The 15,246-nt window shown below is 43.7% G+C and overlaps 1 protein-coding gene across 2 annotated transcripts in view; it reads right to left on the minus strand.

Moving 5' to 3' along the window:
• Positions 1-1,058: 1,058 nt before the first annotated feature.
• CMIP (c-Maf inducing protein) overlaps positions 1,059-15,246 on the minus strand; it is a 127,867-nt gene continuing 113,679 nt past the window's right edge. Inside the window, exons 14-21 of one of the 2 annotated variants that reach the window (XM_079315854.1) lie at positions 13,806-13,913; positions 11,269-11,385; positions 9,712-9,852; positions 8,756-8,803; positions 7,875-8,021; positions 6,110-6,215; positions 5,013-5,083; positions 1,059-2,175 (exon numbers count right to left, since the gene is read on the minus strand). In XM_079315854.1, the coding sequence (XP_079171980.1) occupies positions 2,122-2,175; positions 5,013-5,083; positions 6,110-6,215; positions 7,875-8,021; positions 8,756-8,803; positions 9,712-9,852; positions 11,269-11,385; positions 13,806-13,913 (792 nt within the window). In that variant the 3' untranslated portion in view covers positions 1,059-2,121. The remainder of the gene's footprint in view (positions 2,176-5,012; positions 5,084-6,109; positions 6,216-7,874; positions 8,022-8,755; positions 8,804-9,711; positions 9,853-11,268; positions 11,386-13,805; positions 13,914-15,246) is intronic. The other variant, XM_079315855.1, reaches the window with a different exon arrangement.

Here is a 15,246-nt window from a genome sequence, read left to right on the forward strand (position 1 = left end):
GAACTGAGCTGTCCTCCTCCTTCTCCTCCTCCCTTCTAGGTGGTGGTTCCTCAAGCCTGGGGAGTGGTGACAAACACCCTGGTGGCTCTGCTGGTCCCCCTGCTCTGGGGTCTGCACCTCTCACAGCATCCCCACATCACCAGCCAGCCAAAGCCTCCTCCAAAGAAAACACAAAGCACGCAGCTAAAAGATATTCACTTACAGTTTATTTTTGCCTGAAATTATTTCACATCTCTTTGTACACAGCTACAGAACAGTAGTAGTAAACCATTGGTAAAAGCAACAGTGCTAAGGAAAATGTTGGCATTTTTTTTCTTCTTTTTTTTTTTTTTTTCTTCTTCTTCCTTCCCATACTGCATCTTCATACAGTCTGGGATTTGAAGGGGGGAAAAAAAACCTGACACATTACATGAGTTAAGACTCAATTTCTGTTTCATTATTAAAAAAAAAAAAAAAAAAGAAAAGAAAAAAAGAGAAAAACAACATCATTTGGGATGGGGTTGTCTACACAGCAACAAACTTTAAAAAAAGAAAACAACAAAAAAACCTGAACAAAAGCTTGGCTTTCCATTGAATAAGATTAAATATATATATATTTATATAAAAAATTACATTGGCTGTATGTGAAACCTTGAGGTGCTGAAGAATAAAATAAAAGTGTTAAACAGAGGAAAAACCTTTTTGTTTTGTTTTTGTACTTTTTTTTTAAATAAGCAGCTCTGTACAATGAAGGCTCATTATGAAAAAAAAAAAAAAAGTCAACAGCATAGTTATAAAAGAAACCACAAGTTTTAAAAAATCATCCTCTAAGCAACCGTGGAATTTGAAAAATGTAGCAGTCACATTTACAGACAGGTCAGAGCTATCGGATCAGCAACACCGCGATTTCCTCAGCCTCCCCAGAGGAACATGCAGAACAATGCGTGCACAGAACAGGGCAGGGAGGGGGCACAGGACAGGGGATGAGGGGAGGGGGAAAAAGAAAAAAAAAGAAAAAAAAACCCAACAGAAAAAGCTGATGCACAAAATGGAGGGAGAGCTTTTTTTTTTCTCTTTTTGAAATATCGGACGTAAACAGAAAACAACAGAGGCAACTTGTAAAATCTACAGTTTGCAAACACCCCACTGGCAAAATAAACCTCTTGTCCCCATCTCCCGTGTTTAAACCTGACATGGCTTAGAAGACTAAAGAAAGTTTGCAGACTTTGGAAGGAATTGTGACTTTTATTAATCCCTGCACTCCCTCCCCCAACAGCCACGCCCCCCTTGATAAAGATTTTCCTTCCTATTTGATAACATTTGAGGCATTTTGAAATCAAAAAGACAACGCGATGAATGTTGACAAAGAGGGAGTATAATACAGTTTGCATTACTAAAAGGTAATTCTTCAAGGAGGACATTTCCTTAAAAAAAAAAATAATAATAACAACAAGACAGCAAACTAGTTTATACAGTACTATACGCAAAAAAAGGGTAAAAGAATTAACATTTCATAAATAAAAGACAGGTCCCAGACCTGTTATTTGTGAACCATTTTCTTAAATAGGTGCATTATGTAAATCTTATGTACAACAAAATTACTTTGCATAACAACTGCAAGGACATGGGAGGGAAGTGAAAATCATATTGGTTTTGGTTTTCTTCTCTTGAGATTTTTGAAGTTTGATTTTCTGGAGCAAAACTGGTGAAACAGGAGTTCTGGCTGGCTGGGTGCCAGCCAGGGAAACCCAAGTAAGTAAGGACAAAGGAATTTTTTTTTTTCTCCACACGGCATAAAACACAAAGGCAAATAAAATCCACAAAGGTGTTTTTTTCCTCTTTATAATCTTCTTGCTGCTACAAAGTCCTTATTTTGTTTGTTTCCTTTTCAATTTGAATTATGTTGATTCTGAAATCACAAAGCTGAAAGAATCCAATGGGGTGCAGGCTTGCCCCGTCCTCCCAAAACTCACAACTCCACTCTGCTACCCCACAACCACAACTCCTGCCACCAAGTTCCCAGACTCACTGCTCTACAGGAATTGGCCAAAAGTTATTTTCTGGTTTGTTTCAATCTGTCTGTTTTAAAAATCTTTTCCTTCTCAGGAGAAGCAAAAGAGAAGAGTGGGAGGCAGGGAGAGTTCACCAGGCTTCGGTGTAGCGAACGTCCACCTCCTTCAGGTTGGGGAGTTTAGCCTGTGAGGGAGGAAAGGTCAGAGTTAGCAACGTGTTCAGGGCTCAGCAAAAAGTTCCTGTCAAATTTCTGGTGTGGGATTATTCCCTGTACTTATCCAACAGAGCAGTGGTATCCAAATCTGAGGAGGAATTTGGGGGGTAAAGGCCAAAAAAACCCTTTGTGTCCTGTGACTTTTTGTGTGACAGCAAGCCTGGGGCCTTTGCAGTTGTGAAGATTGTACTTGTATTTTGAATGTGGGTCCCAAAAGAGGATGGAAGCTCCTCCCCACCCCTGGCAAGGCAAGCACAGAGCCCCACGGGTGCTGAGGATAACAGGCAGCCCAGCAGAGGTAAAGGGCAGACACAGCCTGCTGGCCTGGCAGCTCCTGTGTGGAAACAACCCCTGCACTTGCTCAACTCAGAGCTGGCATCCAAATCTGGAGGAGGGCTACAGAAAGGGCCAAAGCACCTCCCAGCACACTGGGAGGATTGATGTGCCAGTGCAGGTAGAGGAGTGACACTGGGCACAGTGCTGAGCTCAGCACTGAGCTGGGAGAGGCAGCTGTGGCCAAGGGACCACATGATGCTGAGCCCTTGCAGACACCCAGGACCAAGTCCCACCTGCTCTAAAACCCATGCACCAGCCACCAGGTCCAGATCATACCCTGATCTTCATTCTTTATGCAAATTATTAGCAAAACGTGCCTGTCCAACTTTGGCCATGAAGGCAGTGAACTCAAACTGCAGCAGAGAGAGACACATTCCTCCTTCAGCCTCCTCATTGCTCATTTTACCCTCCATTCACTAAAACAATTCATGGAGCTTTAGCAACTTTTGATGTCTTAGTGGTCTCCCTTCCACAGCTCCACTGCTTTTGGCCATCTCACTCCTGGATCACCCTGGATCTCACTCCTGGATCACCCCACACGAGGCAGATGGGATCAGCTCTTTCTGCTGCTCCTGCTCCCCAATCCCCTTTCCATGCTCTCTGACCATAACTGCACAGCTAATTGTCTCAAAACAAATAAACATGTTTAATTAGGCCAGGGCATAATTGAGGACTTGGAAGTTTCTAGGAGTCATTATTACCTCACTCCTTGATTTATGTGCACGCATATTTTGATAAGAGCTATTCATAATCCTACAGACATTGCCAGCAAATAATTTTTCAGTTAGGCAATAATGACTTCAGTAGTGGGTGTTTATTTATTGTCTGGTTCAGCCTGCCTGGTACATATGTGGGTGTCTGTGTGTGTGCAAGTGTGTTTAGTGGGGTGGGGGATGGAGCTGAGAGGAAATGTCATCACTGGCTTGTGCCCCAAATGCTCTCGCAGACCAATGTGAGAAGAAGGAAAGAATTGTATCAAAAAAATGTTCTTTGAAATCTGAGCTGCTCTTAACAAGCCTAAAACCATGTGCCCCAGGGAGAGAAACTACTACCTTTGAACAGACACAGAGCCCTAAAAAACAAGGCCACCAAGATAAATGTCAGTGGGAAGAGGTGAAAGGGTAAAAAGTGATGCCTGCCTGTTTCCTCAGCTTTTAGAATTCTCTTCCATCATCAGGTCTTTGCTCACAGGCAGTTTTGCTGTTTGCCCTGGCAAGTCACTTTCTTGTATGGCTGCTAAGGACTATTAATGCCATACCAGAGCAGAGGGAACCAGTTAGGAAAATATGAGTTGCAGTAAGAAGTGAGTGGCAAAGGGGCTCAGAAGCAGGAGTGGGACTGGGAGAGCCTTTCAATAGATGGGATTTCAGAGCCCTGGGCCAAATACAACATTGACCTTGATTGTCTGCAACTGCCTGGAGCCTGATACAAGTTCCATTGTGTGAACCCATCTGCAAGCCAGATGTTAATTGCAAGGACTTCTTTGCATATACAATTGTGACACAAGTTTTTAAAACTTGATCTTGAAAACTCCATGCAAGCAGCATTGCAGCTGAGTCCCTGGGGGAGCCCTGGCTCCACAGCCAGAACCAAAGATAGATGTTTGCAGTGAATTTTGAAAGCAGAGCAATTACAAGACTTGCTTCAAGTTCCAAACTCAACCCAAGGTTGTGACCTTTTAAGTAAACGTGGCCCAGTCTGTTTCAACATCCAAGACAAGCAAATGTCAAGTTTCATCTTGAGTCCTTGGGTCTCTAAGGTAAGATTTTGGGAGATGCAACTCACACAGAACAAAGGCAAAGTCCATGTGAAGTCATGAAAGCCAACACATCTCAGGCAAGCTCTGAAACCACCTGGAGCTAAGCCCTGGTTCTTTGCACCATTTTGCCTAAGTGGTTATAAACTCACAGTAAAACCAGACATTATATGTCAAATTTCAGAACTGGGCATCTGTGCAGACATTTCTGCTCAGAGCCCAATTCCAGTCCTAGAGGTGTCAAGATAAATTTGCATCATCCTCAATGCTTTCAGTTCCCCCTTTGCATTCCAAATCAAAGCTTCATGATATTGCTCACCCAAGTTACTTCTGGTCCTGTTAACAATACAGGATATGGTGTGCACTGGATTGTACCTGTCTCTGTATCCTCATCAGAAACAATCAGTATACTTCTACTTATGAAACTTTTACTGATAAAGCCTTTACTGTTGAGAGCACAGGCAAAAAGATTGAGCTGTTGATTCTATCTCATCCTTCTCCATTCAGTATATAAAATATTTCCTGGGTCCATCAAAGCCAGCAACATCACAACGCTGCTTTCAGTCATTATACCCACAAAACAATCCACTTTACCCTCCTCAGATAACTTTCATACTATCCACTCCACAGAGTCAGTTCTCCTTGCCCTAGGCATCACCACCATGCACTTGCTACAGCTACTTCTTATCTTTAGAAGATGCAATTCACAAATACCTTGAGATCTTCGTAGGTATCTGCTGAAAGTTTGGTGCTGTTCATATTTAAACTACACAGGCTCTTCATGGCTAAAAGAGAAAACACACAGATATTTATGATCATGCTGCATTTTCTTAAAATATCATACTTACAGTAGGTCAAAGCATAAGCAAGATATAACTATGTACAGCACTCTCAGGAAAAAGCTGAATAGTGTAAAATATAGAAATACAAATGGATAAACAGCTGTTTGGGCCCCCATCCAGGAAAAAGTCCCTATTTAGGAAGGACCATTAAGCATATGCTTAAGACTGCTGACTTCAAAGGAGTTCAGTCAACTCCCCATAATCTGTTTCCTGCACATTATTCTGAACAGTGCCCGTTCTCAGTGCTCTGTGTGGTGCTAGCAGGGGCCACGCTGATCTGGCACTCCTCCCTCTCCTCCCCCCATTCCCATTTTAGGCTCCAGTACTTAGTAGAATAGTTTCCTAAGATGAGCCATAACTACTGGCCTGTCTGGCACGTCTGCATAGGATCAAGCCTATTAAAGTAGCCCTCCAAGCCCAGCAGTGAGGTTTGTAATGCACTGCTGGGTGCAGGAGGAGCTTCATTCCAGCACGTTGAGCAGCTCTCAGTGCTCAGGGAATCCTGAATGCCTTGCTCTGCCTTGCCTTGTTTAAACTAAGAGCAGGGAGAGCTTCACCTCCCCAAAAATGAAGAAACAAAAATTGCCAGGAGTATGGAACTTGCTGCACACAGCTGCTGAACTGACTCAGAAGCTGCCAGATGGATTTGCAATCTTCCCCTCCTGCACCACAAAGGCAGGTCCCACCCAGAGGGGATACCCACAGGAAGAAATCTGGGAAGCCCCAGGGCAACAGATCACCACGTGAGATGGGGACAGGTGCCATTAGTGAAGCCAGAGGCAAGATCCAGAGTACAGCTCAGGAGGACAAAGCCCACAGGAAGCCACCCAGTGCCACCAGGCTCATTTCACCACCCCACAGCCCGTCCCAATTGCCTAAATCAGAACCTCAGCGCCGTAGCACCGAGAGATGCAGAAGGATGATCTGAACTGCTCAGAGGGCAGAGCGTCCCCAGCCCTGGTCACTCACAGCTCAGGGCCAGCAGCCCGGCGTCCGTCACCGGGGTCTCGCACAGGTTGAGCACTTGCAGCATGGTGAGGTGCTCGGACAGCAGCCGCAGCCCCGCGTCGCCGAACTGCGGGACAGACACAGCTGGTCAGATGGCACCCACGGGCACCAGCTCCAGGGCAAACTGAGGCACCCACGGGCACCAGCCCCAGGGAAAACTGAGGCACCCACGGGCACCAGCCCCAGGGAAAACTGAGGCACCCACGGGCACCAGCCCCAGGGAAAACTGAGGCACCCACAGGCACCAGCCCCAGGGCAAACTGAGGCACCCACGGGCACCAGCCCCAGAGCAAACTGAGGCACCCACGGGCACCAGTCCCAGGGCAAACTGAGCCACTCACAGGGTGGGAGCCCCTCCCTCACCACCATCACCAGTGACGGAACAGAAAGAGTTTTATCCCCGTCTCACAGGCAGGGAACAGAGAAATTAAGCGACTTGTGTGCACTCAACCACAGGCCATCCCTTAATTAGAGTGGTGCCTTTGAAGGCTGGACTTTGTACGAGTGGGCTCCCACCCAGGCTATACACGATGGTTATGGCAGCCTCAGCCAGTTCCCAACCACATCACACAAAAAAAAGCACAATGCAAGTGGTATTAATTAGCTATTTTGGTCTCAAGAACAATGCACTATTGATTGGTAATTGTTCTATTGACCCACTTGGTTTCTGCTGTTTCTAAATTCTAGATTAATGGGAACCAGGATATCGCAAAATAAAATGGAATCTAAACAGTTTTATTTTAATTTAAATAAAAAGAAACCCCCCACAAAAAGTAGGCTCTTTGTTCAATGAAATCAGACTAATTTTGAACAAGAAGCATGAAAGTTTTTCAAATGCAAAAGTTACATTGTTAAGAGAAATTTGGAGGAGATACAAACAGCCTTAAAACAAGTGAGCAATCAGTTTCTACTTCATATTCCCCATGCAAAAAGGGGCATTTCTGGGATACAAAGTAATTAGGAAAACAAAACAAAATATTTCCATGACACTTTGGTTAAAAAAATGCTGCTTTTTGTGGTTGCACTGACAATAATCGTATATTCAGAAACACTGCAAATAGGTGCTAACAGAAAATGGAGAAAACCTATTCAGTGGAGAACCTCAGAGAGCAAAACCAGCAGGGAAACACAGAAGAAAAATTTAATTTTAGAAGTTCCTTCAATCAACAACAGAATAATTTATTCAGTTAAGTTGGGTCTTTTTTTTGCTTACAACATGATCACATTCTCAGTATAATTTCCTTCTGCTTATTCATTATCTGAATTTCTTTTTGTTGCTGCTGGGTTGACCAGCTTTCAAGCAATTCACTGCCTGAACTGCATGGAATCCGTGCTTTGCTTGACCACACAAGCTGCACAGCATCATTTTTTATCCTAACTAACTGGGTGAAAGCAGAAGCATTTCCCAGATGAACAGCAGCACAGGTTCTACTCAGTACACAGCAGCAACCATGCCCAACTGAAACATTCAACCCTAGACAGCAGCAACACTTTATAATAAAAAAATAAAACAAAAATTAAAAATTGGAAGGGAAAAAAAAAAAAAGGAGTGAAGAGAAAAAAAATCAGCTGGCAAGATGAGCTAAACCACAGGAAGGCCCTGTAAAAATAGCAGGAGGACAAAGTCATCTAAGCAAGTTTCTTCACACACTCTTCCTGTGCTGACGTAGGTGGAATTTCGGAATCAGTCAGCACTGCTTCCTGCTCCAGGCTGCACAGCACTTACCTGAGTTGACCACAGGTTCAGCTGCTTGAGTGAAGGCAGTTTGATGAGGTGCTCAGCACAGGCACTGGTCACATTGGTGAAGGCCAGGCTGAGGTTCTCCAGATTGCCAAAAGACCCTGAGCTTAGCAGGCGGGCCAGGTCAGCATCCTGGAAGCAGAGAGAGGCTGGTGAGGGAGATGGGATGGCCAGGATGGGAGTGCCCAGTGCCACTGACACTGGGAACCAGAGTGAGTTGCACAACTGTTCCACTTGTTTACAGTTACAGAGAACCACACAGAGCAGTTTCTGTTTGTTTGGCAAGCAGCTGGGCTCTTGTGGCAGTGTTGCTTCACACACCCTGGGAAAAATTTGTCCAAACATTAGGACAAAAATGTCCTTTGCGTGTGTATCCTTATGAGACATAAAAGCTTCAGTGTCAGAGCACATGCTGAAGATGGGTCTTTAAACATCATGAAGATTTAACCACGAGGTCCAGGTACCAGCTGTGCTCAGCACCATTACCTGGCCTTAGTGAAGTTAGTCAGGCTTTGCACCAGGCTTAAATGCAACAGTGCTGGGTCTCTTTGAGACTTCCATAACCAAAATCCTGAACTGGACATTGTGAAGTTTGCCTTTGTAATGCAAAACTGTCCCCAGAGCTGCCATTCCAAATCTGAGCAGCACTATAAATGTGACAGCCTGCTGCTGGTGCTGGAAACTGCTGCACAGACCCAAGAGCAGAAATGTGCCCTCAGTTGTGTGAACTCCAGTTGTGTTGACAGAACAAGTGGAATGGCTCCTCACTCAACTGCCCAAAACCACTGTGCCACATGGCAAACATAAATCAAGTGTTTAAATATGGAAAGACAAAGCTTGCTTTTCTATTGACATGATTAACTTACTGTGGACTTGGATGGCAGTGTTAACCTTGTGGGGCCACCTTTTCTTTGCTGCAAAAGAGAAGATATTTTGGTCAAACAAGCTGCCATTCTACATTTCAGGCTCACTGAAGTACAGCAAGCTCCTCACTAGCACAAACCCTGCTCCCATTTCAAAGCCTCCTGCCAGCCCTTCCACCTCATCCCTGCTTTCCCTGCACTCAGTGTGCCTGTTGCTTCCCAGGGGACACTCACTAACCACAGCTAAGTGTGTCTTCATGCCATTTGCTTCAGCCTGCCAGCATTTGGCTACTTTCACTTTAAAGGAAACAGTTTTAAAATGTTGGGCAAAGTGAGCAAAGTGCTAAGATGGTGCAGCTGATAAAATCATTTGCTTGACTTCAAAAAAAACCATCTACTTCTGAGGCTGGGAGAAGGGGTTAAAGACAAATATAAATGTGAAAGAGGGAAGAGGAAGTTTGTGGGTATGTTTGCACAGGTGAAAAAGTGCTAATGCAAGCAGGTCAATTTTAAATCTGTAGGTCCTCCCTTTAAAATCAGGAAGAATCTTTCTCTATAGGCTCTAGCTCTGAGAACTAGACCCCAAAGACCATCTCGGTGAAATGCTGTGAATGCCAGAGCATTCAGAAATGCTGGCCAGCACCATTTGCTACTCATATGTCAAAAGGTGGCAGAATTTGACAAGCTGACTTGTAGGATCTTGAGACAGCAGGGTTTCACCTTTATTCCTTCACACAGATCCTAAGCAGGTTATTGAATATCATTCATAAACATAGTATGGGATTAGTCACATCAGTAAATATCACACAGTATATATATTCCCAGTAAAATCCTCTGAGGGCTGCTCCCATCCTGTTGTTAACTGGGAATTTCACACCCGGCTTGTCTTTCTTTTGTAGCTCCATTTGTGGAGAGCACAGAGCCCACTGTGCTATGGCAATGTGTGCAGGGTGACATACCAGCTCCTTTAACTCCCTCTGCCTCTCACACAGCTGTTCATACATTCTCTTTCCCACGTCTGTGCTTTCCAGGGTGGAGATGATCTGGAGCTGGGTGTCATTATTGTCAATGATGTTGTATTCCAGCATCAAACACAAAATCTAGCAGCAGAACAAAAGGAGAGTGGTCAGTGCAGGGCTTTCATTCCATTTCTTTCAAATATCCTAATTACACTGGGTATGATGGTTTAAATTCCTGGGTAATTTTTTTGAGCATGCATTATGGAGGTTAGATTAGAGGATATCATAGCAATATTTATGGCCCTTCCAACACATGAAATTAATTTTTTATTTGTAAAGAATGAACTGTAATCTCCAAAAGCCAGCCTGTCTATCCTGCCTCCCATTAGTACTCATTCCTTCTGAGTGAGAGGTGCAATTATTTGCATCAGACCTGGGAGATGGCTCCATGCCACAGCTCTCTCCAGAACAGGCACAATCAATCCAGCATTTCCCAGGTCCATGGGCTGGGCATTGGCAGAGCTGGGACACTGCACACCAGCAGCAGCAGAGCCAGGCAGCTCCTTAAGGGCTGGATTCTCCATCCCCAAGTGCTGAAGTGCAGAACACATGTAAGGTGCACCCAGTCCACGAGGCAGGATGGATAAAGGGCAGAGAGGCTCCAAGAAAAGAAGGATGCTGGGCTGGGTGGCCAGGACATCCCCCAGCTCTCTGGGAACACACCCAGCTCACCCTGAGGAAGGGACTGCCAGGAGCAAGTCACATCCCAAGGGATGATTCCAGTGGGTCACACAGGCTTAGGACACAAGCTGCCCCTCTATGCTTGCCTTTCCTTTTCATGTATCATGCCATTGCAATTAAAATGCAAAGCTTTTATTCCCTCCACAATTTCAATTATTTTTAATGAAGAAAATAAAATCCAGCAATATTATATTCAAATGCATGCAGCATGCTCCTTTATTTACTGGATTAAATTAGCATGCACAAATCTAAGTCAATGAAAAACTGTAACTCCTTCCATCTATTTATCCACTCTCCTTCTGCTGATAATGACATTTATCAGGAAACTTCTCTTAAGAAACACAGAAAAATACATATAAACTATCAGCACAACAAAAATAACAAATTATAAGCATAAAAATGTGTATTAATGCAAGCAAATAAGGTTTGATAAAGGCACTTCCTGTGCACTGCTCATCTTGCAGATGGCAAGACAAGATTCATTTCATCATGGAAAAGCCTTGTGGCTGTGAATTGTGATCTCTCACCACAGCTTACACCACCATGGCCATTTATTTCCCATCCTAACCTCTCCAACTGCATTACAGCAAACAATCTCTTTCTCCAAAAATTCATGCACCCACTTTTCATTTAATTCACACTCATATCTACAGAACAACAATATTCTGTTTCCCTTAATTCAGAGAAACACAACCACTCACTGTTGGTGTGTGATATAACACAGACCTGAACTCTGCTAGAGCCAGTTCTGGGAAAGAGAGGGAAAACCTGAACACTGCTCTTAAATCTCTATCACCACATGTTTTTAGGGCTTACCTCTACCATTGTCTGGTTGCCCCTCAAAGCCAGCAGCATGCAAGGCCCCAGTTTATTTTCAGCCAGTGAAAGCAGGAATTTCTTTGTTTTGTAGCAGGATCCCATCAAAATATGAACCTGTTCAAGAAACAGAGGTAAAATTAGGCTTAAGAAACACATATACCTCTGCTGTTAAACAGTCAAGAAGTGTTAACTATTTGCAATAAACCCAAAGGAATGAAGGCTCTCTGTACAGTTGGGGTTGCAGTGTCTCACCAGCTTTACTGCTGAATGGAAGTGACTTTTCCAAGGTGCTGATGCCCAGTGAGATCTGAGAGAGTGGGAAGTTTTTCTCCATGAAGGAGCCCAGCTGACAGCCTGATAAAGGCTCCCCAGGAAACATCAGAGCAGCTGTGCCATTGCCCCCATTCCCAGTAAGCTGGTGAGCCCAGCCCCAGGGAAACCAGCGGGGATTTTGCTTTGGCGCCTGTTTGCGCTTGGGTTTCTGTGGAAATGGCAGCTGGGGAGCAGGGGCTGTGTGGGCTGGGTGTCTGGGCAAAATGCAGTGCTGCTGGCAACCTGCTGCCCTTGGTTAAGGGGTGCTGACAGACAAAATCACCTGCTCAGGACGAACAGACAGGGGAAGGAAGGACTGCTTTAAGAAAATCTGGCAGTCCTGAGTACTAAGTCAGAGATGACTTCATGGGTTTTCATGCTCTTGGGCCACTACCCTGCTTTCTCTTTGGCTCAGTTTTCCCTGAAAGGAAAGAACATCCTCTGAGTGACACTCCTTCGAGTCCTTGAGCTGACAAAACTGCTCTGCAGACTCTCTGCAAGCTCCAGAAAGCACCATGTGATATCACATAGGAATGCCTATGGCAGAGATGCAAAGCCACTCGTACAAATCAAATATGTCTCTTATCGGAAAAGAAGTTGGTCATAATATTTCCACTGTAAAATCCTTAGAGATTAAATGCAGGGAAGTCTGGGTTCCTAGAAGAAAGTCTTATTTCATAGCCCAGATGGCTGATTCACCATTTGCTGCAGAGCACTACGTGAGAATTTGCATTTTGCTACAGCCTAGGCAGGAAGAGCTCCATTATGTGGACTCAACATCAGCACTATCCTACAATAACCTTGTAAATACATTCTGTGGCCCCCCTGGCTCATGGCATTGCCTGCACTATGTTCAATACTGCTGAAAATATCACAACCATGCCATGGTGAGGTCAATTCTATATGAATCACGGCTTAATTATGAGCAAGCTCTTTAGAAAAATAGAATTTATTTTTCTTAAGCATCCATCAGTTCAGGTGGCCTTTAAAAATGTGAACCTCCAAGCCAAAAGGGATTTAATTTCATGCAGTTTTCATTAAGGTTTTTTAGAGGTTTTCTTGAGCAATGGAAAATACTGACACTGACAGTAAAGTAACATAAGGTGCATCTCAGAACAGGGTGTTTTTTCAACTTCATGGTTAGTCGTTAGCAGCTCTTTAAGTATTTATCAACATCCTTGCAAAGGGCACAGAGAACTGCATATTAATGTGTGTTAGCATTGTGCTTTCTCATGCACACCATCTCCTGATGCTCATAAATATCTTCAACCACAATGGCTCTCAGGAGAAATTATACAGTTCTGAAGAAATTTTCTTTTCAAAGATAAAAGACAGATGAACAGTGAAGAGGGGTAAACACTCTTCTTCCATTATCAGTTTCAGAGGTATCTGATCCATCTGAATTTAAAGGTATAGGCAGACATTATGTTCTTTTGTCCCAAAATGTTTAGCATGTGGGAGATGCATGAAGTGTAAAAAGTCACTTGACTATGTACCCAAAGTCAACTTCAAATAATGTTTTCCCCCTTACCAGGGAAGGGCACTATTATAATTTCCATCTTACTTGGCATATGGAGAATTAATACAGAGAGACCTACATGACTTGACCCAGGTTGCACAGAAAGACAGTGCTTAAATCATATCACTGATTAAAACCTGTTATTTTCTGTCTAGCCCTTCTCAGAATTACAAAAGAAATAACTGCTGGAAATGGAATGCTGGTTTCTAATTACACCTCTTCACAACAATATAATTGGGTAGAGACACTGATAACACCTTTTTATATCTATCCATCCATCCTTTGATTAAGTCAATGTAAATGCTGGTTTTAAATTCCAGGGTAGCCTAAAAATGTAAACTATAGATGTGGATGTACAAAACAGTCAGTCTCCCAGTATTCCATATTCCCTGAGAGAGTTTTTTATACAGACAGACAAAGACAGGTATCTATAAATACAGAAATACATACATATGCACAAGTATGGTTTGTGTATTACAGCACCAGTGAGAAAACATGCCAAGGTTCAAAAAGAGAACACTAACATGCTAGCCAACCTGTGACTGGATTTGGTGGCAGAAATACCTGGGTTTTCTGATGAACACCCATAGTTAACAAAGTTTTGATTTTGTTAACAAAAAAAAAAAAGTAAATCTTGTTACTGCCTCCTAGGCATTTGTTAGTGCAGAGAAGTTTCTGAACTCACATTACTGCAGGCACCTACCATACTGGCAAAGAGCTCTCCATCATCATCACAGGCCACTCCCCCAGGGCTGTAGAGCTGGAACCAGCCGTCTTTGCCAGCCCTCACACTCAGCAAACATGAGTGCACCTGCCAAGAAGTCAACACATTGGGAAGGTTACAGTTCCTGCCAATAACCACCAGCATTCCCCACACCAGGCCAAAAGTAGCTGCAAAGCCAGGGACTGCTGGAAAGTTCATGGTTAATATTGCAATCTGCAGAGCTGCAGGCCAGTCTCCACTCCCAGAATCCAGATTTTTGGTATAACCAAGAGGGAAGCTGCATCCTCCCTTACTGCATGGCCCTTTTCATTCCCTTTACACAAATCAAACACAAAATGGCTCTAATCTGGAACAGCTCCTTTCACTTGAAAAAAAAAAAAAAAAAACACCACCAAAAAACTGAACAAAAAACCCCCACAAATTTCTCAGCTTCTATCATTTTCCCCCCTGTCCTCCCAGCATGTATATACATCTGATGTGATCTGCATACCAAATGTGGTGGCTGATGGCTTGCTTGTTCCAATAATTAAAAATTATTACTCCTGCTCTAATAAAATTTGACCAGAGTCAGGGTGAAGGAAATCCACAGGGAAAATTCAACAGGGATACATAACACGGAAGCTGCACTGGAGAACTGGCACCAGTGAGCAACCATTCGTCTAAATTTGGCCCACTGTAGAGATTACTATATTTAGTCCCACAATTTAATAGAGAACTCATAATTAAGCTTTATTTTTTTCTTTTCTTTTTTTTTTTTTCCCTCCACTTGAAGAAACAGACATTCCATTTCAATTTTTGAGGTGTGTTTGTGTGGGGGAGGTAAATTCTTTCCTTTGGGCACAGAACACTAGTGGTAGATGAAACCCTGATGCCATTCTAGGACAAGAAGGTTTCTCCTGACAAAGATAACTACTGCTAACAAGAGCTAATTCCATGAAAATGAGGAGTTCTGGGCAGTGATGATACAGCTTCACCCACAGTTTGAGGGAGATTTCTTGCCTTTGTGCCAAAAGCAAGAATCAGTGTGGATGAGAGGTTCCCTCTGACTCAGCCAAAGCTGATGATGCTGAGCAGGCTCTGAGTGCAGCAGCCACCACGAGGCTGCAGCACCACTCTCACCCCAGTAACACCCCTCCCACCCCCTTTCTGCTGCCAATTCATGAGAATTATGGTCATTTGCACACAAGGTAGCTGAAACACAGCTGCATAAAACCTGGTATTTTGTAAGCTGCATGGATACATGGATTTTGCTTCCATTTTTTTTGTACAGAAGATGAAAAGCTCTGAGTGATCCCACAGAGGGGGAAAATCTTGCTGGTTGCAGTTTACTGCAGATCAAGGACATCAACTGATACCAGATAAGGTGGTGACAACACAAACTTTACACATAAACCACCCTGAGTGGCCACTACTCCTTAGA

Source organism: Erithacus rubecula, assembly GCF_903797595.1.
Source record: "Erithacus rubecula genome assembly, chromosome: 12".
Taxonomy (NCBI): domain Eukaryota; kingdom Metazoa; phylum Chordata; class Aves; order Passeriformes; family Muscicapidae; genus Erithacus; species Erithacus rubecula.